Source organism: Sciurus carolinensis, chromosome 14 (assembly GCF_902686445.1).
Source record: "Sciurus carolinensis chromosome 14, mSciCar1.2, whole genome shotgun sequence".
NCBI classification, from domain to species: Eukaryota; Metazoa; Chordata; class Mammalia; order Rodentia; family Sciuridae; genus Sciurus; species Sciurus carolinensis.
The window spans coordinates 12,096,295-12,120,931 of NC_062226.1; the positions used below are offsets into that span (position 1 = coordinate 12,096,295).

Below are 24,637 nucleotides of genomic sequence, written 5' to 3' on the forward strand. Positions count from 1 at the left end.
GTTGCGGTGATGGCCAGCATCAGAGGTGTGCCCTTCCATTAGTCTCAGGCCTCCCTAGAGAGGTTCTGGGGTTGGGGCGCCCTTGGTAGATGTGAGCATCTGCCAGACTTGGCCTTCTCTCCAGAGGCACTCAGTGTGGCTACCAGAGTTGGAGGTTCATGCCGCTCTCCTTTTCCTTTACTTTTACACAAAGCTAAATAACTTAGTTTTTGCTTTCCATATATTTACCGGTGCGTTACAGTTGTACACAATGATGGAATTTGTTGTTACATATTCACATGTGCACACACTATGACAGTGCAGTTTGGCCAATGTCACTCGCATGCCACTCTGTTAGCACCACCCTCTTCGGCAGGTGTGCTTGATGGAGGTGCAGAGGTGCGTGGCGTGTCTGGGGCTCCACCTTCCCTGGCTCAGGCCCCAGGCCCCAGCTTCACCTCGCTAATCAGCCTACTGCACAGGCATTCTCTGCAATATTAACTAGCCTTCAGCCCAGGGTTTAAATGCTCCCGCTTACTCTTTTCTGATCCCAAAGGAAGGACTTGTAGGACTCAACAGAGAGGTTTTGGACCTGTTGTTATGCACTTCTAGGAGGTATCTTCCTATCTCCTCTCAGGAGTAAACAGCCCAACTTTGGTGTTTATAATTTTGGTTCTCGTAATTGATATGTGTTTATCTCTCAAACATATTTCACATAGACATGAGTTTGACTTTACCTGCTTTGGCTATCATAATCGTAGACCATGAACTAGTTGGCTTGGACAAGGGAGAATTATTTTTTCACTGTTCATGAAACTAGAAATACATGATCAATGGTTCGGCTCATTTGGTTTCTTTTTGAGGACTCTGTTATGCCATATCATAGCTGCCTTTTTATAATGTCTTTTTAAATTTTTGATTCATTGTAAACAAATAGAATACAACTATAGTTTCTCTGGTTGTACACAAAGTAGAGTCTTACCATTTGTGTACATACATGTACATAGGATAATAAAGTTTGTCTCATTCTGTTTTTTTCCTTCTGTCCACCCCTCTCCAACCCTCATTTTCCTCGATATGATCCATCCTTCCTCCATTCTTGCCTCCCTCCCCCTCCCTGTTATGTATCATCATCCACTTATCAGAGAAATCATTCAGCCTTTGTATTTTTGGGATTGCCTTATTTCACTTAGCATGATAATCTCCACCTCCATCCATTTACCTGCAAATGCCATAATATTATTCTTCCTTATGGTTGAATAGTATTCCATTGTGTGTGTGTATATATATATATATATATATATATATATATATATATGTATATATATATATCCATTTCTTTATCCATTCATCAATTGAAGGGCTTCTAGGTTGGTTCCACAATCTAGTTATTGTGAAATGAGCAGCTATAAACATTGATGTGGCTGCATCACTGTAGTATGCTGATTTTAAGTCCTTTGGGTATAGACCAAGGAATGGGATAGCTGGGTCAAATGGTGGTTCCATTCCAAGTTTTCTAAGGAATCTCCACACTGCTTTCCAGAGTGGCTGCACTAATTTACAACCCCACCAGCAATGCATGAGTATACCTTTTCCCCACATCTCACCAACACCTATTGTTGCTTGTATTCTTGAAAATAGACATTCTAATTGGGGTGAGATGAAATCTTAGGGTAGTTTTGATTTACATTTCTCTTAAGAAACAAAAGCAGGAATCAATAATTGGGATAGATTCAAACTAAAAAGCTTTCTCTCAGCAAACTATCAACAATGTGAAGAGAGAGCCTACAGAGTGGGAGAAAATTTTTGTAATACACACTTCAGATAGAGCACTAATCTCCAGAATCTATAAAGAACTCAAAAATCTTCACACCAAGAATATAAATAACCCAGTCAATAAATGGAATAAGGAAATGAGCAGACACTTCACAGAAGAAGGTTTACAAGCAATCAACAGATATATGAAAAAATATTCAACATCTCTAGTAATAAGAGAAATGCAAATCAAAACAATCTTATAATGTCTCCCTCTCAGAGACAGGGAGAGAGAGAGAGAAAGAGAGAGAGAAGAGAGAGAGAGAGAGAGTAAGCATACTCTCTGGTATCTTCTTAGAAGGACACTAAGATTATTGGATCAGGGTCACATAATTATAATCCCCCTTTACATTATTTAGTAATTTAGCAACACTGGTGGGTAGGGCTTCAAATCGTGAATCTGTGGGGGAGGAATGAGCATTCAGTCTCTAACTCCAAAAAATTTTGCTTCTCTGTTTTGCCATATTGTTGGAGATTTGTGCTTTTTTGCCATTGTTACTTTTTTTAATTTACCTATTGTATAGCACAGAATTGCTTCACACCATTTCTTCTGTAAAATCATCACACTTATTCTTTGTTGAACTTCCCCCGCCCTTTTGCTAATAGGAATCTCGATGTTGCTATGAACCTGCTTATTCGTCTGCAGTTGTTTAGGGCAGGATGCCTTTGGGTACACACTGATGCTAGGATGCATGGTCCACGGCCAGGCAAGTTTTCAGTTGTCAATCATGGTGCCACATTGTTTCTCTGTTAAAGGTCACCAAGACATCCAGATCATACACACCATTGTCTTCAAAGACAATCTTCAAAACGTTTTTCCAATCCCCTGGTAAAAAATGGACTCTTACTGAGGTTTCAATGTAGTTGTTTTAAAATTAATTTTGAATTGATCATCTTTGTGGGATTAACTCATTTGAAGTTCATTTTTCTGAAATCCTTGTTCATCATATTGGCCAGTTTTTCAATTTTGCTGTGGTTGCACCTTTGAATGTATACTATTACTGAATTACAAGCTACAGCCGGGGGCATGTTTTGAATAGAACTCAGAAAGATGAGAGAGGCTTGCTGTGGAGGAAGACATAGATGAAGGTCATCTAGGTAATGGTATTTGGTACCTGGGGAAGTAACAATGTCATTTGTCAACACAGAGAGACACTTCCTCATGCTGTTAAATGAGATCACCGTAGAGTCGTGACTTATTGTTTCCGTTTTCTTTTCTTAGGATGTTATAGTTGACATAACAGTTGGGTTCATTGTGACATAATCATATATGCATGAAATTTAGTTTGTTCCATCTCAATCCCCAGTTCCCCATGTACTACTTTTATGAATTTATTTATCGACTGTAGAAGCCTTCTGGTGGAGATCTTTTGGGTCTTCTAAATATATTCTCATGCCATCAGCAAAGAGATAATTTGCCTTCTTTTCATACTTGTACTGTTTTAATATCCTTCTCTTGTCTGATTGCTCTGATTAGAGTTTCACAGTCTATACTGAAGAAGAGTGGTGAATTTAACCTTAGACCTAGTTGTCAGACCGGATACTGGAATCTTCCTAGAGCTCATATGGGACGCCAGCACCCATGGGCTCTCTCTCCTCACCTTCCCCACCCTGTACCACCCTCAGGACTGTCCTGTCTGTGCCGTGTCAATCACATTGGCCCAGACACACTCTGGATCCCACAAAAGGCAACTGCTGGGTCAGACTGGTGACTTCCCATGATTTCCTAATCTCCCAACTTTGCTCACTGACACAAGGTCACGCCACTTGACCACCTGCACAGGAAATCTGATTCCTGAGGAAGATCTGCCTCCCAGGGAGTGATTTGAAACACTTTTCACTCAACCACTTATCCCATCATCTCTCTATCTGTTAAGATCCACCTCTCTCTATTCCACGGTTTCTCCCAAGTCAATTTTATTCACCAAGCCTTTCTCTCTCTCTTTTCCTGTGTCCCCAGTTCCCTCAGTGGCGGGCTGGAAGTGCTGCCAGCCTAGCAGGTGCATCTCTAATATGTTATTTTTTATATTATGATCAAATTGTTTAACTTTCTGTGTCTCTATGATTATTTTGCTGTTCAACGTTGAATTGCAGTGAATTCCCTTGGTCACCCACCTTGCTGAGAAGCCAGTTTTCCACTTTTAAACTCTTAAGCTAAGAAACTGCTGGACAGTGCACCTTCCTCTAATCTGCCCGGTCATGAGCGTTTTTTATCTTCTCTCATATAGGAAAAGAGGGAGGCAACCATGATATTGTTGTGTTTGAGATGGACGTTTTGTCAACCCCTGACTTCTACCAAGCAGGCAGATCAATTGGAGTACGATCATCAGAGACACATGATCACCATGATTGCAGGACCCCGAAACCAGTCCAGAAGTTTACATATCTTACAGGACATTTTCACTTGAATAGCATTTCCCTGTATAGCTTAAATTTAACATATATAAAAACAATTAACAAAATTTACAAATATTAAAATATTTTCACCTTGAATAATGAGCACATGATATTCATTTTCTACCAGCATTGAAGAAATGGAGCTGGGGATGTACAAAATCGATTAGGGACCACCCTTGTCAAGAGTAGACTGAAAAGCAAACATTCAAAATTATTTCATGGTATTGTGAGAAATGTGCACGAATAGAATGCCTTTAAGGAAGAGATTGAAATTTATAGAAACCATATTTCATTCCCCAAGTCCATTAGTAGTGATAAACTTTAATGTCCCAAATTCTTTATTCAGAGTGATGGTATTTGAGTATTTCTGTTGTTCTTGAAATAATATGGGATCAAAGGCAAGAAAATTTGATTATCACTCTCCACCTCTAACTTGGCCTGTTAAGGAATCTTAATCACACTTTCCCCAACGTCAATTAAGAAGGCATAAAGCACTGTGAATCACCAGGTTCCTAATGGTTGACTTGTGGTTATTGTCATTATTCCTCTAAGGGTGAACTCTCTCTTGCCTGCTTCAGCCTCTTTCCCCAAGGGAGCAAATGGCAATGAAGCAATTATATCTGGTTTGTCTCTAACTTGGATCTGGGGTGGGCATTGCTCTCCCTGCCCACAGGTCCTCTCCATGGTTTGTAGAGTCACAGCTCACACTGATTTCTCAGGAGCTGTGAACAGATGCGTATTCATATCCCTATCCTGAATTGTTCTGAACCAACTTATCTTCTGTTGCAATGGAACTTTGAGCCCCTTAGAAATACCACCTGCTTACTGCATTTTGTGCCTTCTAGAGAAATTGGAAGAACCTCCTTATGACATGTAGCTGAAAGTCTCTGTGTTCATCATGAAAGGGGCTATGTCATAGCAGGTGTAGAATTTGCATTTAGTAATACAACCTTATATGTTCTGGGACTATGTGTGTTTGTCCAGTGTGTACAACTGATCTCTAAATCCTACCCCCCAGATAACTCACTACAACAGGCAGCTCTATGTAGAGTAATTTATCTTGACTTGAGTATGGGTCCACAATTTGATATAATAGGAAAAAATGTCACAGCATAGTTTATCTCAGATGGATATATCTAACCCTTGAGAAAGAGGTGGAAAAACATCTCTTTTTCTTAACTTTAATTCCATTAGATCTTGTGGGTTTTCCTTTAACTTGTATCCTAAATCTCTATTATTTTCTTAATCTCTGCTGCCATAATCCAAGTGCAGGAGGGCATCAGTTTGTGCCTGAACTGCAGCAATCACCTCCTATTCAGATTCCTGCTGACACTTTCTCTTTGGTATCATCTGATATCTACCTAGAAGTCAGTGAGATTAATCACTTCTTATTTAATCCTTTACTTGAATGCACTACTGTCCTAGACTAGATAGAAATTTTAATGATAATGTAAATGGACTTCTATACCTTGGCTCCTCAATAATTCTCTGACTCCTGTTTTTTCCAGAGTGACCATGGTCTGGAATTTTCTGTTTCTCAAATGCCCTGGCTCTGTTGTCTCCAGATACTAAACTGGAGTGCCCATTCTCATTGTCTTCTCATGACGGGTTCTTCTGTGAAGGACTCCTTTTAGACTATAAGAATTGGCTTCCTAACTCAAACTATCCCTATTTGCTGATGATATGATTGTATACTTAGAGGAACCAGGAAATTCCACCAGAAAACTTTTAGATCTCATTAGTGAATTCAGTAAAGTAGCGGGATATAAGATCAATGCACATAAATCTAAGGCATTTTTATACATAAGCGATGAAACTTCAGAAAGAGAAATTAGGAAAACTACCCCATTCACAATAGCTTCGAAAAAAATAAAATACTTGGGAATCAATCTCACAAAAGAGGTGAAAGACCTCTACAATGAGAACTACAGAACACTAAAGAAAGAAATTAAAGAAAACCTTAGAAGATGGAAAGATCTCCCATGTTCTTGGATAGGAAGAATTAATATTGTCAAAATGGCCATACTACCAAAAGTTCTATACAGATTCAATGCAATTCCAATTAAAATCCCAATGATGTACCTTACAGAAATAGAGCAAGAAATTATGAAATTCATCTGGAAGAATAAAAAACCCAGAATAGCTAAAGCAATCCTTGGCAGAAAGAGTGAAGCAAGGGGTATTGCAATACCAGAACTTCAACTATACTACAAAGCAATAGTAACAAAAACGGCATGGTATTGGTACCAAAATAGAAAGGTGGATCAATGGTACAGAATAGAGGACACGGACACAAACCCAAATAAATACAATTTCCTCATACTAGACAAAGGGGCCAAAAATATGCAATGAAGAAAAGATAGCCTCTTCAACAAATGGTGCTGGGAGAATTGGAAATCCATATGCAACAGAATGAAACTAAACCCATATCTCTCACCATGCACGAAACTAAACTCAAAATGGATTAAGGATCTCGGAATCAGACCAGAGACTTTGCATCTTATAGAAGAAAAAGTAGGTCCAGAGCTTCAACATGTAGGCTTAGGACCAGACTTCCTCAACAGGACTCCCATAGCACAAGAAATAAAAGCAAGAATTAATAACTGGGATAGATTCAAACTAAAAAGCTTTCTCTCAGCAAAGGAAACTATCAGCAATGCGAAGAAAGAGCCTACAGAGTGGGAGAAAATCTTTGCCAATCATACTTCAGATAGAGCACTAATCTCCAGAATCTATAAAGAACTCAAAAAACTCTACACCAAGAATGCAAATAATCCAATCGACAAATGGGCTAAGGAAATGAATAGACACTTCACAGAAGAAGATGTACAAGCAATCAACAAACATATGGAAAAATGTTCAACATCTCTAGTAATAAGAGAAATGCAAATCAAAACCACCCTAAGATTCCATCTCACCCCAATTAGAATGGCGATTATCAAGAATACAAGCAACAACAGGTGTTGGCGAGGATGTGGGGAGAAAGGTACACTCATACATTGCTGGTGGGGCTGCAAATTAGTGCAGCCACTCTGGAAAGCAGTGTGGAGACTCCTTAGAAAACTTGGAATGGAACCACCATTTGACCCAGCTATCCCACTCCTTGGCCTATACCCAAAGGACTTAAAATCAGCATATTACAGAGATACAGCCACATCAATGTTCATAGCTGCTCAGTTCACAGTAGCCATACTGTGGAACCAACCTCAATGTCCTTCAATTGATGAATGGATAAAGAAACTGTGGTATATATATACAATGGAATATTACTCAGCCATAAAGAATGATAAAATTATGGCATTTGCAGGCAAATGGATGAAATTGGAGAATATCATGCTAAGTGAGATAAGCCAATCTCAAAAAAACAAAGGACGAATGATATCGCTAATAAGTGGATGATGACACATAATGGGGGGTGGGAGGGGTTAGTGTTAGGGTTAGAGTTAGGGTTAGGGAGGGGGGCAAGAATGGAGGAAGGAAGGACTGTATAGAGGGAAAAGAGGGGTGGGAGGGGTGGGGGGGAAGGGGAAAAAATAACAGAATGAACCAACCATCATTACCCTATGTAAATTTATGATTACACAAATGGTATGCCTTTACGCATGTACAAACAGAGAAACAACATGTATCTCATTTGTTTACAATAATAATAAAAAAAAAGAATTGGCTTCCTTATCACCTTAGCTTCTAGTATTTTGATACACTCTAACCAAACCATGAATATTTTACCTCCAATTAATTTCTAAGAGTTTATGTTACAGATACATATTGTTTGCAACAATGCTGGAAACAGCAAAATATTAGAAACAACCTACATGCTCAACTGATAGCTAATTACTGTTTTCATTGTGATAAACTGATTATTACCGATACATTGATAAGTAACAACCAAATGTATAATTCACATCAGCTCACAAGGTCACAAAAATAAAAATTTAACATAGTTTGCTGAAGGATATAGCATTTAAAAGATAATCTCAATCAACTTGCAAGAATTGGTTCATAAATTGAAGTTAAATCCCCAAATGAGTTCATGATAAATTACATAGTGACCCACTATCTTAGCTCTCAAATGATATTTTCCTTTACTTTTTTCCACATTTTTTATTGGGGCATTATCATTGTCCATATTAATGGTATTTAAAGTGGATTTCAAAGGCATGGTGAAGGTTAACAGAGGTGTAAAAACCATTAGACATCACATCATCTATTAGTCTCTCCATTAGCTGATTACTGACATGGTCATGCACACTAATTCCCTAATCTCAAATTTCCATCCTGAACCCCTCAAGTTGTAACTTTGTCTGATTTGATAAGCATTCTGCTGTTTCAAGGTTTCTCCCAAGATGTTCAGTTGTTCTCTAAGAGGAAAAATGTCATCTTTTCTTCAGACTGTCACTAGCCTGTCAGTGGACAAACAGCCTGAGGTAATCAGGTTGAAGTGCTCATACTGATTAATTAAAAACCATGATACTATTACTTAGTATTCACAATGACTTCTCATTCTTCCAGATTTCCATCTCTTTTTCATCTCCAGCAAAAGAGAACTTGAAGAGCATGAGGAGGGAGAACCAGAGCAGTGTGTCTGAGTTCCTCCTCCTGGGGCTCCCCATCCAGCCAGAGGAGCAAGGCATGTACTACACCCTGTTCCTGGCCATGTACCTGACCACAGTGCTGGGGAACCTGCTCATCATCCTGCTCATTAGGCTGGACTCTCGCCTCCACACCCCCATGTACTTCTTCCTCAGCCACTTGGCCCTCACTGACATCTGCTTCTCCTCAGTCACAGCTCCAAAGATGCTCATGGACATGCTGACGCAGACTCAGTCCATCTCATATGCTGGGTGCATTTGTCAGGAATTCTTTTTTGTATTGTTTGAAGATCTCGATAGCTTTCTTCTGACCTCAATGGCCTATGACAGGTATGTGGTTATCTGTCACCCTCTTCACTAAACCAGAATGAAGAGACAGAGCCTCTGTTTCCTGCTAGTGATTGTGTCCTGGGTCTTGTCCTCTGCCATTGCTCTTGTGCACACCCTCCTTCTAGCCCAGCTCTTTTCCCTTAGAGGCAACACTGTAGGGAACATTCCTCAAGCTTATCTGACAGCAGTCACTGACACCATGATCTAAGTAAGCCGAACAGTCTGGACAGAGAAACTGAGGTAATGGTAAAGACTCGCCATGGAATGAAGGTCTTTGCAGTTGCTGAGGCTGAGTTTGAGCTGAGGGGAGGCCTCCTTCTGTCATGCATCACAGAAAGCTGTGAGGTGAGCTCGCCGGGCTGCCTTGCCTCATGCTGTGTGCTGGAGCTTGCCATCCCCCGAGTCCTTTGTCTCAGACCTGTTGCTGGGCAGAATTGCTTAGGCATGCTTGGTTTGTTTACACTACCTAGACATATAATTCACCTATAGGATGACTCTGTTATGCTTTAACAAGCACGTTAACCTGATTGGATAATGTGCCTATATATGTCCTGTGCAACCCAAAATAAAATTAGATCCGTGCCTTCAGAGCTCGACCTCTGATGCCTGAGTAAGTGCGCTGCATAAGGCTAGGTAGGGGAGGCATCGTTCATCCTCACCCTCAGCAAACCCGTCTCTGAACATCTACACAACACTCTGCCCCACTTCTTCTGTGACCTCTCTGCCTAACTTAAGCTCAGACACCACTGTCAATCAGCTGGTCATCCTCACTGTAGGATCAGTGGTCATTACCCTGCCATTCATGTGCATTCTGGTCTCTTATGGCCACATTGGGGCCACCATCCTGAGAAGACCCTCCATCCAGGGGATCTGTAAAGTCTTGTCCACATGTGGCTCCCACCTCTCTGTGGTTTCCCTGTACTATGGAGCAATTATTGCACTTTACTTTGTCCCTTCATCTATCAGCACTAATGACAAGGATGTCATCGTGTCTGTGTTGTACACTCTGGTCACCCCCATGCTGAATCCCTTCATCTACACTCTGAGGAATCGGGATATAAAAGAAGCACTGAGAAACATCCTCAGTAGGGGAATAATTTCATTGCGATTTTATTCAACCTTTGGTGAAATTTTTTTCTTCTTAAATGCATTGTTTTTTCATAGTTTCATGATTTTATTTTTTGTTTAAATTTGTAATTTCCTGTGTTTTAATATTGGTGTGTAACCTCAGTTAGAAATCTAGATTTACCTTCTTTTAAATTATTTTATTTTATTTGTTCTAGTTACTTGTATATGACAGTAGAATGTACTCATCCATTTTGAAAGATAATACATTAATAAAGTGTAATCTTTCATTTTTCTGATTATACATATTGCAGGATCACATCAGTCAAGCAGTCATACATGTGCATGGTGTAATAATGTCTGTTTTACTCTACTATCATTCCTTCCCCCCATATCCCTTCCCCTCCCTTCACTCCTCTCTACCTAATTTACAGTAACTGCATTCTTCCCTATTAGCCCCACCTTGTTGTGAATTTGCTTTCCCATCTCAGAGAAAACTTTCGGCCTTTGTTTTTTGGGGTTTGGCTTATTTCACTCAGCATTATATTCTCTAACTCCATCCATTTACCAGCAAATGCCAGAATTACATTCTTCTGTAATGTAATATTCCATCATATATACATACCACATTTTCTTAATCCATTCAACTGCTGAAGGGCATCTAGTTTGGTTCCGTAGTTTAGCCATTGTGAATTGAGCTGCTATAAACATTGTTGTGACTGTGTCACTATAGTATGTTGATTTTGAGTCCTTTGGGTAAGCTGAGGAGTGGGTAACTCGGTCAAATGGTGGTTCCATTCCAAGTTTTCTAACCCCATACTGCTTTCCAGAGTGGTTGCACCAATTTCCATTCCCACCAGGAATGTATGAGTGTACCTTTTCCCCCACATCATTGCCAACATTTATTGTTGTTTGTATTCTTGATAATTGCTTTTCTGATTGAAGTGAGATGAAATCTTAGAGTACTTTTGATTTGCAATTCTCTAAGTGCTAGAAATGTTGAACATTTTCTCATGTTTGTTGATGGTTTGTATATCTTCTTCTGTGAAGTGTCTGCTCAGTTCCTTAGCACCTATATTGATTGGGTTATTTGTTTTTTTGGTGTTAAGTTTTTTGAGTTCTTTATATATATTCGAGATTAATGCTTTATCTGAGGTGCATGTGGTAAAGATTTTCTCCCAATCTGTAGGCTCTCTCTTCACATTACTCATTGTTGCTTTTCCTGAAAAGAAGCTTTTTAGTTTGAGTTCATCCCATTTATTAATTCTTGACTTAATATCTTGTGCTTTAGGTGTCTTGTTAAGGAAGTCAGGTCCCAGACTGAGATGGTGAATATTTGGGCCTACTTTTTCTTCTAGTAGTTGCAGGGTCTCTGTTCTACGCCTAAGTCTTTGATCCACAGTAAGTGGAAATTTGTGCAGGGTGAGAGATAAGGGTTTAATTCATTTTGTTACATGTGGCTTTCCATTTTTCCCAGACCCATTTGTTGAATAAGCTATCATTTATCCAGTGAATGATTTTGCCACCTTTGTCTAGTATGAGATACCAGTATTTATGTGGGTTTGTCTCTGTGTCTTCTATTCTGTACCATTGGTCTACAAGTTGGTTTTGGTGGCAATACCATGCTATTTTTATAACTTTAGCTTTGTAGTATAGTTTGAAATCTGGTATTGTGATGCCTCCGGCTTCACTTTTCTTGATAGGGATCGCTTTGGCTATTTTGGGTCTCTTATTTTTCCAAACAAATTTCATGATTGCTTTTTCTAGCTCTATGAAGTATGTCATTGGGATTTTAATAGAAATTGTATTAAATTTGTATAATTCTTTTGGTAGTATGGCCATTTTGACAATATTAATTCTGTCTATTCAGGAGCATGGAAGTTCTTTCCATCTTCTAAGGTCTTCTTCAAGTTTCTTTTTTTTTATGTTCTGTAGTTTTCATTGTACAGGTCTTTAACCTGTTTTGTTAAATTGATTCCCAAGTTGTTTATTTTATTGAGGCAATTGTGAATGGGGTAGTGTTCTTTATTTCTGTTTCAGTAGATTCATTACTGATGTGCAGGCATGTGTCTTCTTTATGGGTATTGATTTTATATCCTGCTACTTTGATGAATTCATTTATTAGTTCTAGAAGATTTTTTGTGGAATTTTTTTGGATCTTCCAAATATAGAAGAATCATATCATTGGCAAATAGTGATAGTTTGAGTTCATCTTTCTCTATTTGTATACCTTTAATTTCTTTGTTCTAATTGCTCTGGCTAGAGTTTCAAGGACAATGTTGAATAAAAGTGGTGAAAGAGGGCATCCTTGTCTTGTTTTTAGAGGGAATGCTTTCAAGTTTTCTTTGTTTAGAATTATGTTGGTCTTGGGTTTAGCATATATGGTTTTATGATTTTGAGGTATGTTCCTACTCTCCCTAGATTTTCTAGTGTTTTGAACATGAAGGGGTGATGTATTTTGTCAAATGCTTCTTCTGCATCTAATGAGATGATCATATGATTCTTGTTTTTAACTCTATTGATACGATGAATTACATATATTGTTTTCCAAACCCCCCACTTGATCGTGGTGCACTATCTTTTTAATATGTTTTTGTATGCAAGTCACCAGAATTTTATTGAGAATTTTGCATCTTTGTTCATAAGGGATACTGTTCTGAAGTTTTCTTTCCTTGATGTGACTTCGACTGCTTTTGGTATCAGGGTGATATTAGCCTCATAGAATGAGCATAGAAGGGTTCCCTCTTTTTCTTTTTCATGGAATAATTTGAGGAGTATTGGTGTTAATTCTTCTTTCAAGGTCTTGTAGAACTTGGCTGAGAATCCATCTGGTCCTGGGCTTTTCTTAATTGGTAGGCTTTTAAAGACATTTTCTATTTCATTACTTGAAGTTATTCTATTTAATCCTGTATGGACTTCTGATTCCATTTAGGTAGGTCATATGTCTCTAGAAATTTGTCAATGTCTTCAATATTTTCTATTTTATTGGAGTATACATTTTCATAATAGTTTCTAATTATCTTCTGTATGTCAGTCATGTCTATTTTGATGTTTCCTTTTTCATCACATATTTTAGTAATTTGGATTTTCTCTCTTGTTCTCTTCATTAGTGTGGTTGTGGGTTTAATCAATTGCATTGATTTTTTTTCAAAGAATCAACTTTTTGTTCAGGGATTTTTTTTCAATTGCTTCTTTAGTTTCAATTTCATTGATTTCAGTTCTGATTTCAATTATTTCCTGTCTTCTACTGTTTTTGGTGTTGATTTGTTCTTTTTTTAGGGCTTTAAGATGTAATGTTAAGTCATTTATTTGTTGACTTTTTATCCTTTTAATAAATGAGCTCAATGCAATGAACTTTCCTCTTAGTGCTGCCTTCATAGTGTCCCAGAGATTTTCATATGTTGTGTCGATATTCTCATTTACCTCTAAGTATTTTTTCATTTCATCCTTGATTTCTTCTACTATCCATTCATCATTTAGAGTAGCTTTATTTTATTATTGATTTCTAACTTCAGTCATGATAAAATGCAGGGTATTATCTCCATTTTTTTTATTTACTAAGAGTTGCTTTGTGGCATAAGATATGGTCTGTTTTAGAGAAAGATCCATGTGCTGCCAAGACAAAAATGTATTTGCTAATTGATGAATGAAGTATTCTATATGTCTGTTAAGTCAAAATTATTGATTATATTATATAGTTCTATAGTTTCTTTATTTAGTTTTTGTTTAGCAGACCCGTCCAGTAGTGAGAGAGGTGTGTTAAAGTCATCCAGTATTATTGTGTTGTGGTCTATTTGATTCTTGAAATTGAGAAGGGTTTGTTTGATATGCATAGATGCTCCATTGTTTGTGGCATAAATATTTACAATTGTTATATCTTGCTGATATATAATTCCCTTCAGTAGAATGAAATGACCTTCTTTGTCCCTTCTGATTAACTTTGGCTTGATGTCCACTTTACCTAATATGAGGATGGAAACCCCTGCTTGTTTACACAATCCATATGAGTGATATGTTTTTTCCCATACTTTCACCTTCAGTCTGTGGATGTCTTTGTCTGTGACGTAAGGCTGTTGGAGACAGCATAATGTTGGGTCTAGTTTTTTAATCCAATCTTCAAGTTCATGTCTTTTGATTGATGAGTTTAGTCCATTAAAATTCAAGGCTTGTATTCCCAGTCTTTTAGTTTATTTCCTGTGTTTAATCCAATTTAGTTTTCTCCTTTGATTGACTGGTCCTGGACTTTTCTTAATTGGGCTTTTCTCCTTTAGTGTAGTTCCTCCCTTTGCTGGTTTTCACTTTTTTATTTACTTCGTCTTCATGGAATATTTTGTTGAGAATGTTCTGTAGCCTTTCTAATTGTGAATTCCTTTAACTTTTGTTTATCACAGAAGATTTTTATTTCACCTTCAAATCTGAAACTTAATTTTGCTGTATATAAAGTTCTTGGTTGGCATCCACTTTTCTTTCAGAGCTTGAAATATGTTGTTTCATGACCACCTAGCTATGAGGGTCTGGGTTGAGAAATCAGTTAAGATCCAAATTGTTTTTCCCCTATATTTAATTTTTTTTTCATTTTTTTTTATTTGCTCTCATGGCTGTTCAGATTTTATCCTTATTCTGTATTTTGGTCAATCTCATTATAATGTGTCTTGGTGTGCGTCTGCTCTAGTTTTCTACATTTGGGCTCTTCTAAGCCTCCTGTATTTGATTTTCCATTTCATTCTTTAGGTTTGGAAATTTTCTGATATTATGTCATTGGAAAGATTGTGCATTCCTTTGGTTTGTATCTCTGCTCCTTCTTCTATCCCAATAAAACTTAAATTTGGTCTTTTCATGTTGTCCCATAATTCTTGGAAGTTCTGTTCATGGATTATTACTGTCTTATCTGCATAGTCAACTCTATTTTCAATATTAAACAGTTTGTCTTCATTGTCTGAGGTTTTGTACTCCAAATGGTCAATGATGGAAAGCATCATTGAATTTATAGTTTGATTTATTGATTCTTTCATTTTGATGATTTCTGCTTGGTTTTTTCCCCCAATCTCTAACTATTGAAATCTTTTACTTCTTGTATTTTCTCTTTGATTTCACTCTTTATACCATCCTTTACTTTGCAGATCAGACTAACTATGTACATTCTAAACTCTTTCTTGGAAATTTCTTCTACTGTGTTGTCAGTGACTTCTCTTATTGGGGCATCTTGGCTTTTTTGTGGCATTTTGTTCCCTTGTTTTTTAATGTTGCTTATGTGTTTTCCCATCTGTACTGCCATGAATCTGAGGCGATACAGATTCAACCCTGTAGACCTATATTGTCACTGAAGATTTCCAGTTTCCTGCCTTTAAGAGGGAGACCAATATTAACAATACCCAGTGCAAACAATGTACAGCCCCAAATCTAATAATTCCCAGCAAGGCATTCACAGCCCTCTTGCTATAAACAGCAATGATGAGTTCAATCACTGTCCATAATAAAAACAGAAAATTTGATAAATGGATTTACCATCTCAAATAGTGGACAAAGAAAGAACACAAGCAGTGCAGGACATGGTGTTCATGAGGTGGAAAGAAAGAAGCCAGAAGCAAAAATCCACAGGAAGAGTGGAAGAGGAACCAACAGAGATTTGCTGCTAGGTAGAGAAAAGGTAGAAAGGGAATCTAGGAAAACAGACAAGTGAGAGGAAGAATACATATAAAGAGAAGAAAAAAATTAAGAACATAAGAACATACAGAATATACAGCAGAGCTGCAAAACACCATGCATATATCACCATCTTCAACAAGCTGATGCACAAAAAACACCCTGCTCCAAATGTGGTGGAGTGAGATACCAGAGGAAAAAAACACAAAAATAAAATAAATCTCTGTCAAATATTGAACAACTCTCTCTGCCAGTGTCCGGAAGCTTCTCTACGCTGTCTCCGACTTCCCACAAGACTACCTCAACCCAAAAGGCCCTGGAAGCCCCAGTCACTACCCCACCAATCTGGGCCTCAGATGTCCTGGGTTCAGCCATGATGCAGGCCCAAGATCTCCATGCCACTGGGAATTGGAGAGAGACCCCAGGGATGAGCGATCCTGAGGGACGGTAACTAGATGGCTGCAAGACACACTCCCAGGAGGAAGACCCCAGGTGCCGCCACACTGTAGGCACCCCAACACTGAACCTCCTGGTCCTGGTGGGTGTCCCCAGAGAGGGGTGACTGTGCCCCAAGGCGGCAGTGACAGTAAACCCATAGGCACTCCAAACAAACCCCAAGCTCTGGCTGGCATCTCCAAATGAATGTGGGGGGGTGCAACCAAACCTGGGGTCTTCCTGGCAGCAGACCTCTGGGCAGTGGTGGAAGTGGTAGCAACAGGAGTCCACGGCAGCAGGCAGGGGGTCGCCAGCAGCTGCAGACAACGGTGGCATGCGCAGCAGGTGGGGACTGTGACAGCAGTGGTGGTGTGGCGGCTGTGGCTGCAGCTGCAGCAGCACCCAGAGAGGAGACTCCAGGTGACCTCCAGAGAGCGGCAGCTGCTTTGGTAGCAGCCGGGTGTTGGGGGCCATGCCGTGGGGACTGCGCCAGGATGGCACCTGGCAGCCAGCCAGAGGTTGCTTTGACCACATCTGCGGTGAGGAGGTTGATTAGCATAAGCACACCCAGGTGATTTGTCATTGACCATATCCAATTAAGTCCACGCACACAAGGCGTGCACAGGTGTTCCCGAGTGCTCCTGATCGTGCCTGCTTGTTTTGACCTTTACCATGATTGAGCAGCTGGCTCCTCGCCTAATCTTTGCATAATTGGCGTCAGCCCCACCCTTCACCTCCTGGAGGGGAGATAAGCCGGCTCTCCTGGAGCGCAGGGGTTCGAGGTTCGAGGCCCCAGGTTCGAGGTTGGAGGTTCCAGGTTTGAGGTTCCAGTTCCCAGGTTTCCTGATTCATCAATAAACCATTCTGAATTCAAGAGCCTCGCTACTCTTTTGTCCCCCGCGCCAAGTTGACTCTGCTGGACGGCATCAGCTGGGCATCCGAGGCAGCATCAAGGGCAACAGACCTCCCAGGACGACGAATGCAACAGCAGCAACAGCAGCGGCAGTGCCCAGAGAAAAGGCCTCGGGCATCTGTGGCAGTGGCCTCAAGCGCAGCTGCACTCCCGCCTCTCAAAGAAGACCTGCCGGTGGCCTCAGTGACATCTGTGGCAGCAACATCCGCCCCTGTATTTTTATTTTTCATGCTTCGTAGATATCTGGTTGACACATTAGTGATCTGATTCACTGGGCAAAGCTACTCCAAAATTCTATTTAGGGAGGGACTCTCCAAGTGCTGTTATAATTGGGTAAAGTTGAATAAGTATCAAAACATGTATGTAGTGATGTGCTAACTGATGAAATCCAGCTCAGTTCTTATCACAACATATTAATTAAGTTGGGTGCATGTGTTTCATGCGAGGGACTCAGTTAACTCCTAATTTCCATAGTCACAAATGTCCCCTAGACTCTGACAATACCTTGCACAACTAAATTTTCCATAAAGCCTGTGTGTGTTGAGTTGGTGTTAGTTAATTCCATATTAACTATGGAATTGTGTTAGACGGAATTTCACTGGATATCTCTACTTGACGCAAAAGTAAGGCATTTTCTTGAAAAGAAATACAAGTTCCTCTTTATCAGACTGCTTTTCCTGATGCCAGTTCTCTTCCTTCATGTCTAGAAAACACAATGGTGGCCATTGCAAGGTGATTTCCTCAAAGAATCACATTAAAATCAAGAACACCAGCCAAATAGATGAGTTAAGTACTTTAAACACATTAAAATTGAGACATTCATACCCATTTTTAAGGTAACTATAAAAATACGGAAGACATTTTCTCTGTGTACAAGGACAAAGGATTAATACCCACATTATATGAAAACTGTCTACAATCAAATATGTAAAATACAAACCACCTAATAGAAAGGCAAGAGAAAGACATGATCACTTATTTCACATGAGGGAATTTTTAATAGCAAGGGTAATGATGGTTTTTGTAATGGTAGAGGGTAGGTCTCCTGGTGGGTAGATGACTTTCCACCATGTGGTAATTCAGGAACCAGGCTCCATTGTCTACAAGCACTGAGGGGATCATCTATGATCTGCTTCCATCCAATACGTGAATAGATTCATGTGTTTGTAAAAATCTTGACCAAGAAAAACCATACATTTTCTTCCACTAGGAACAATGTCACTGATACTCACCTAGGTTAGATGAAAATGTAGCAGCTCCCTCCCGGTGAAACTTCACAAATGGTGAAATGTGAGTGGAGAGCCAGCCATCTCTGCCCAAAATATCCAGTGAACCTAAGTGACAGATGCTTTACTGCATTGATGGTCAATGAAGTAGAAAGTAAAAGCACAATGACATTTAATTTGTCATTCACAACAATTGCAAAATATTTCTAAAATCTCCTTGTCAATACCATGTGTTAAGAGGTAAAGTAACAGGAACTCTGTGGATACAGGTTTAAAATAGTATAATTTTTTAAAAAGATTTTTAAGATATGCTTTAAGTTTATGAAAAAAAAAATTAACAGAAAGTGTTCACACAGCTCTTTTCCCAATCCCTGGCCACAGTTCCTCTATTGACATCTTCACCCTCCTCTATTGACATCTTGCATTGGTGTAAAACATTTGCTACAATTGAATCAAAATTGTTACATAATTAACTAAAATCCATAGTTTACATTAGGGTTCATGCTTTGTGTTGTACCGTCTTGATTACTTTCCCTTTTTGTTTGTTTCAGCTTTGTTTTTGACTAGGGCATAGTGACAAGTACCCACCGCTACAGCATCACACAGAATAAGTTTTCTACCCTAACATTCTCTTTGCTCTACCTACTCATCCCTCCCATTCCTACACTAAAGTCTTAGCATCACTGATCATTTTATTATCTGGATTATTTTGCCTTTTCTATGATGTCATGCAGTTGCCATGATTTCACACGTAACTTTTTCAGACAGGCTTCTTAGTGTATTTATTTTGTAGAACAGTTTAGCAGTGATAGTTAAATGAAATAAATGCATATCCTACAATCCAATTACTTTCCTGAGAATACAATCACCAGATCAGTTGCATATGCACATTAAGTGCAGTATGAGACTATTGTTGGCATATTTTTCATTGTAGTAAAATGTTGAAAGAAAAAATGGATACTAACATTGAGGAGATTTGTCTGCTATCGGTTCACAGTGGAAGATGAAAATATATAGATTAATTTCACAAGGACAATAGTCTCCACAAAAGTGAAACCTGGCAAAAGAGAGTATTATACAATTTATATACACTCCTGGAGGAGGCAAATTTAAGAATCACTACAAAAGTATAAAATGTATATTTTATATAAGGGACTTTGTAAATATTCAAGGTAGTTAGTAGGTTCTCTCAGGAGGAAAGAAGATACAATTGAGGAGAGACCCAAGGAGTTTCAATAATATTGTTAGTTTTTAATTAAGTCTAGAGATAGTTAAATGAATATTTCTTTTATTTATATTATTGAAAATGTGGTCATATGTCACACATACATGAACATCCACATAATTTGTACATTACATAAATGCACACATATTTGAACTGTATATATGTTGTTTTATTTATAAGCTATTTCGGAATGTAAAACTCAAGTAAAATGGGTAAAATATTTCTGAGGTTTGAGAAGTGTTCATGTGGTTTACAGGTCTCAGCATTTCACATCACACAATAACCTGAGTTCCACTTCCTCCAAATGTGGCTAGATTCATGACACTTGCTTGCTATCATCTTTCCTAAATTTTACTTCTGTCCTTTCACCACAGAATAACAGGAATAATTAACATAGAAACATCTGTCACAGTAACCAGGGTAGGAGAATGGGGTCTAGCGCCTTTGCCTGGAGCAGAGGAAGTTTCTTGAGCACTAAGAATAAACTTCACTACTTCAGATGGAGACATGGGACTCTACGTTTGTATACTTAGGCAAGAAACTACCTTTTTTCATTTGCTATAAATTACAGGTGGATTAAATTGCACTGAAGTCCTGCCTGAACTCAGTTCAGGTGGCCTGCACTTCCTCATGTCCTGCCCACCAGTTCTTCAGTCCACAGCTACAGAACCTGAACCCCCAGATCAGAGTGGACTGATTTTCCATAATTACCACACACCTGGTGGGTCTTTCAAAAAAATCCCTGCTATTGATACTGTGACTCACACCCGGTTGAAATTTTCACAGCCTTGAGGGCTCCTACCAAGTTCCTGTTCACACTTTGTCCTGTATTTATTTTGTTTAGGAATTTTACCATGACTTTCTGCATCAATCTATCTCATTTACATGTATGAGTGGGCCATCTCTCTTTGGGAAAAAAAAGGTTATGTACCTGATTAACATAATAAGTAATTATAAATAGCTGATGAGAATATGGGAGAAGGAGGGACAAAGAAAAGTTGATTAATTAACTGTAAGTTAGTTACATAATTCTGGGATTTGTTGCACTGTAGCTTGACTAAAGATAATAATAATGTCACTGCATATATCAAAGAAGTTATAAGAAATGATTCGGAATAATTTCAGCACAACAAATAACAAGAGTTTATCTGTAAATATGTACAACTTTTATGTCAATTTTAAAATAAAAATGGGTGAATAAACAAAATTCACCAAAAACTTAATTTCTAATTAACTGTGTTATCTTGTGAGAGTAAAAAAGCTCTGCTTTTTAAAACCAGGTTTTAAAAAGAACAATGACCCTGACTAAGTAAAAACTTCCAATGCTGGTAAAACAAGGATACCAAGTGAAAAGTAGCAGTCTGCAGACGTGTTTGTGAAAATCTTTCCTGAGACTCTAAGATCACAAGAAAGTTAAACAGAGACGAAAACTGAATTCAAAGTGAAGCAAAGCTGAATAAAGACTTTTATATCAGGAATTATCAAGAAATAGCAATTCAGAGATAAAATGATGCATGCATGTGAGGACTGAGAAGATATAATATCCATAATTAAAAAAATGTCCTTCATGCTGAAAAATCTTCCTCTCCTGAGGATGTTTCTCAGAGCTCCTTTCACATCCCGATTCCTCAGACTGTAGAGGAAGGGATTCAGCATGGGGGTGACCACAGTGTACAGCACAGACACAATGACATCCTGGTCATTGGTATTATTAGATGAGGGCAGAAAATATAGCCCAATAATTACTCCATAGTACAGGGAAACCACAGAGAGGTGGGAGCCACATGTGGACAAGGCTTTGCAGATCCCCTTGATGGAGGGTCTTCTCAGGATGGTGGCCCCAATGTGGCCATAAGAGACCAGAATGCATATGAATGGCACAGTGATGAACATTGATCCTACAATGAGAATAACCAGCTCATTGACAGTGGTGTCTGAGCTTGACAGCTTTAGTAAAGCAGAGAGGTCACAGAAGAAGTGGGGCAGAGAGTTTTCTCTCAGAAAAGAGAGACGGTCTAGGAGGATGGTTTGTATAAGGGAATTGGCAAAGGATGAAACCCAAGACACAACAACTAGCTGGAAACAGATTCTGACTCATCATGATGGTGTAGTGGAGAGGGTGACAGATGGCCACATATCTGTCATATGCCACTGATGTCAGAAGGAAGCTGTCAAGACCCCTAAATGATGAGAAGAAATATACCTGTGAAATGCATCCAACGTATGAGACGGATTGACTGTGTCAGCATGTCCATGAGCATCTTCAGGACAGTGACAAATGAGAAAGGGATGTCGGTGGGGGCCAAGTGACTGGGAAGGAAGTACATGGGGGTGTGGAGGTGCGAGTCCAGCCTGATGAGCAGGATGATGAGCAGGTTCCCCAGCAGCGTGGTCAGGTGCATGGCCAGGAAAAGGGCGTAGTACATGCCTTGCTCCTCTGGATGCATGGAGAGCCACAGGAAGAGAAAATCAACCTCGCTGCTTTGATTATCCCTCCTAAAGTTCTTCTCTTTTGCTGGATATGAAAAAGAGTTGGAAATGTGAAAGAATGAGACATCATTGTGACTACTGCACAATAAAACTCTGGCTTTGGACTAGTCAGTTTGTGCATTTTAATTCAAATATTTCAAGATTTTTTTCCACACCATTGGGCTAGAGATGGTCTGAACAGAGAAGATTTTTGTTCTCTTGGAACCAACACCAGCATCATTTGGAGAAAACATGCAATATTTGAATGCTTATCAGATCAGATATGTTTCAAACACAAACTCAAAGTCAACAACAAACTGAATGGAGAAAAACAAAGCATTTCCTCTAAATACAAAAAACAAGAAAGGGATGTCCGCTCTCACCACTCCTATTCAACATAGTCCTTGAAATTCTAAACAGGACAATCAGGTGAGAGGAGGAAATTAAAAGGACATAAATAGGAAAATAGGAGCTCAAATTATCTGTCTGCTGCCAACATGATTCTACATTTAGAAGACCTAAAACACCCCACCTGAAGACTTAGAGAGCTGACGAACAACAGGGATACAAGATGCACATACATAATTGCTTTTCTGTACTCCAATAATTACTGAGAAGAAATCAGGAAAGTTATTCAATTCATAATAATCTCAAAAAATAAAATAGTTTGGAATTACTCTACCCAAGGAGGTGAAAGACCTCTATAGAATAGGAAGAAAGAAATGAAGGAAGACCTTAGAAAATGGGCAGGCTTCCCATGTTCTTGGATAGATAGAACTAATATCACCAAAACAACAGACTATCAAAAGTTTTATATGCTTTCAATGCAATCTCCATCAAAATGCTGAGAGCATTTTTCATGAAACTAGAAAAAAACAGTCCTAAAATTCATTTGGAAGAATGAAAGACCCAAAATAGCCAATATAATACTGATCAAGAAGAAAGATGCAGGAGGTATCACAATACCCATTCTCAAATCATACTACAGGGCCATAGTAACAAAAGCAGCATGGCATTGACACCAAAACAGACACGAAGACCAACAGAAGATAGTTACCCACATAATCACAGTTGTAACTAACCCACATAGATACAGTCATCTGATCATCAACAAAGGTACCAAAAACATGTTGGAGAAAAGATGGGATTTTTAGCAAATGGTGCCGGAAATATTGGTTATCCATACATAGAAGAATGAAAGTAGATTCCTATTTCATCCTACACAAAAGTCAACACAAAGTGAATCAAAGACACAGGAATTAGAGCAGAAACTCTGCAATTGTTAGAAGAAAACACAGACTCAGCATTTCAACATATTGGCACAAGCACCAACTCTTAACAAGACCCCTAAAGTTCAAGAAATAAAACCAAGAATTAGTAATTGGGACAGAATCCAATTTAAAAATTTCTGCACAGCAAAGAAAACCAGAGCATGGGAGCCTACAGAGACGGAGACAATCTTTGCAGCTACTCCTTCTATAGGAATTAATATCCAAAATGAATATAAAAAAACCAACACCAAAAAAAAAAAAAACCCCAACCAAATAACCCAATCAAGTGGGCAAAAGAACTAAACAGACATGCCTTAAAAGAAAAATTACAAATGGTCAAAACATACATGAAAAAATGAGTTCAACATTCCTAACAATTAGGGAAATTCAAATCAAATTTACATTGAGATATTCTCTCTTTTAAGATTCAATGGAAATCATCAAGAATACAAGTAATAATCTTCTCTTCCATTTAAGGACTGTATGAGTTTATCCATTTCTACACATTTTAAATAATCTGCCCAATGACCCTTCAAACCCTTCCAATCCCAACATTGTTTTCACTGTTGCTTGACAGGTATTTAGGTGGACTGAAGTTGAGTTAGAATGTGGATGCTAATGGATGCTGTGTTGGTGTGTGGTTTTCTTTCTTATGTGTCAGCTTCACTGTCCAAAAAGATCCCCCCAAATTACAAGTACATGTTTCTGAACTTTGGTTCCTCTGATTGACATTGAATAACTTTCAGAAAGCTCTCTGATATTCTTTGCTATTTTTTTTAAATTTTATTTGTTCTTTTTAGTTACACATGAGAGTAGACTCTAATTTGAAGATAGTGCATTGTGTGAGTGTGTTACTGAAGAACTATAGAACATTTTGTTCATTTTTGAATGGGAAAATGAATAAAATAATCACTTTGAGTTAAAAAAAAAAACAGAAATAATAATAAATGCTGGTGAGGATGTGGGGGCCAAGATACAATTTTGCATTGTTGATGTGACTGCAAATCAGTACAATCACTTTGGAAAGAAGTATGGAGACTCCTCAAAAAACTAGGAATAGAGCTACCATGAGACCTCACTCTCCCACTCGTCAGTATTTATCCAAAAGAACTAAAATAAGCATACTACAGTGATACAGGCACACTGTAGTGTATAGCAACACAATTCACAGTAACCACGTTAGAAAGCCAACCCAGGAGCCTATCAACAGATGAACAGATTTTAAAATTGTGTTAAATACACAGTTTTAGTTAGCCATAAAGATGAAAGAAATTACC

General features: G+C 38.6%; 1 protein-coding gene and 1 pseudogene across 1 annotated transcript in view; one reads left to right on the forward strand and one right to left on the reverse strand.

Moving 5' to 3' along the window:
- LOC124964397 (olfactory receptor 50-like) overlaps positions 1-9,144 on the forward strand; it is a 30,588-nt gene extending 21,444 nt beyond the window's left edge. The window contains exon 2 of the mRNA XM_047524632.1: positions 8,748-9,144. Within this exon, the coding sequence (XP_047380588.1) occupies positions 8,748-9,144 (397 nt within the window). The remainder of the gene's footprint in view (positions 1-8,747) is intronic.
- Positions 9,145-17,777: 8,633 nt separating this feature from the next.
- On the reverse strand, positions 17,778-23,059 carry LOC124964827 (olfactory receptor 50-like; annotated as a pseudogene).
- Between the last annotated feature and the right edge of the window lie 1,578 nt (positions 23,060-24,637).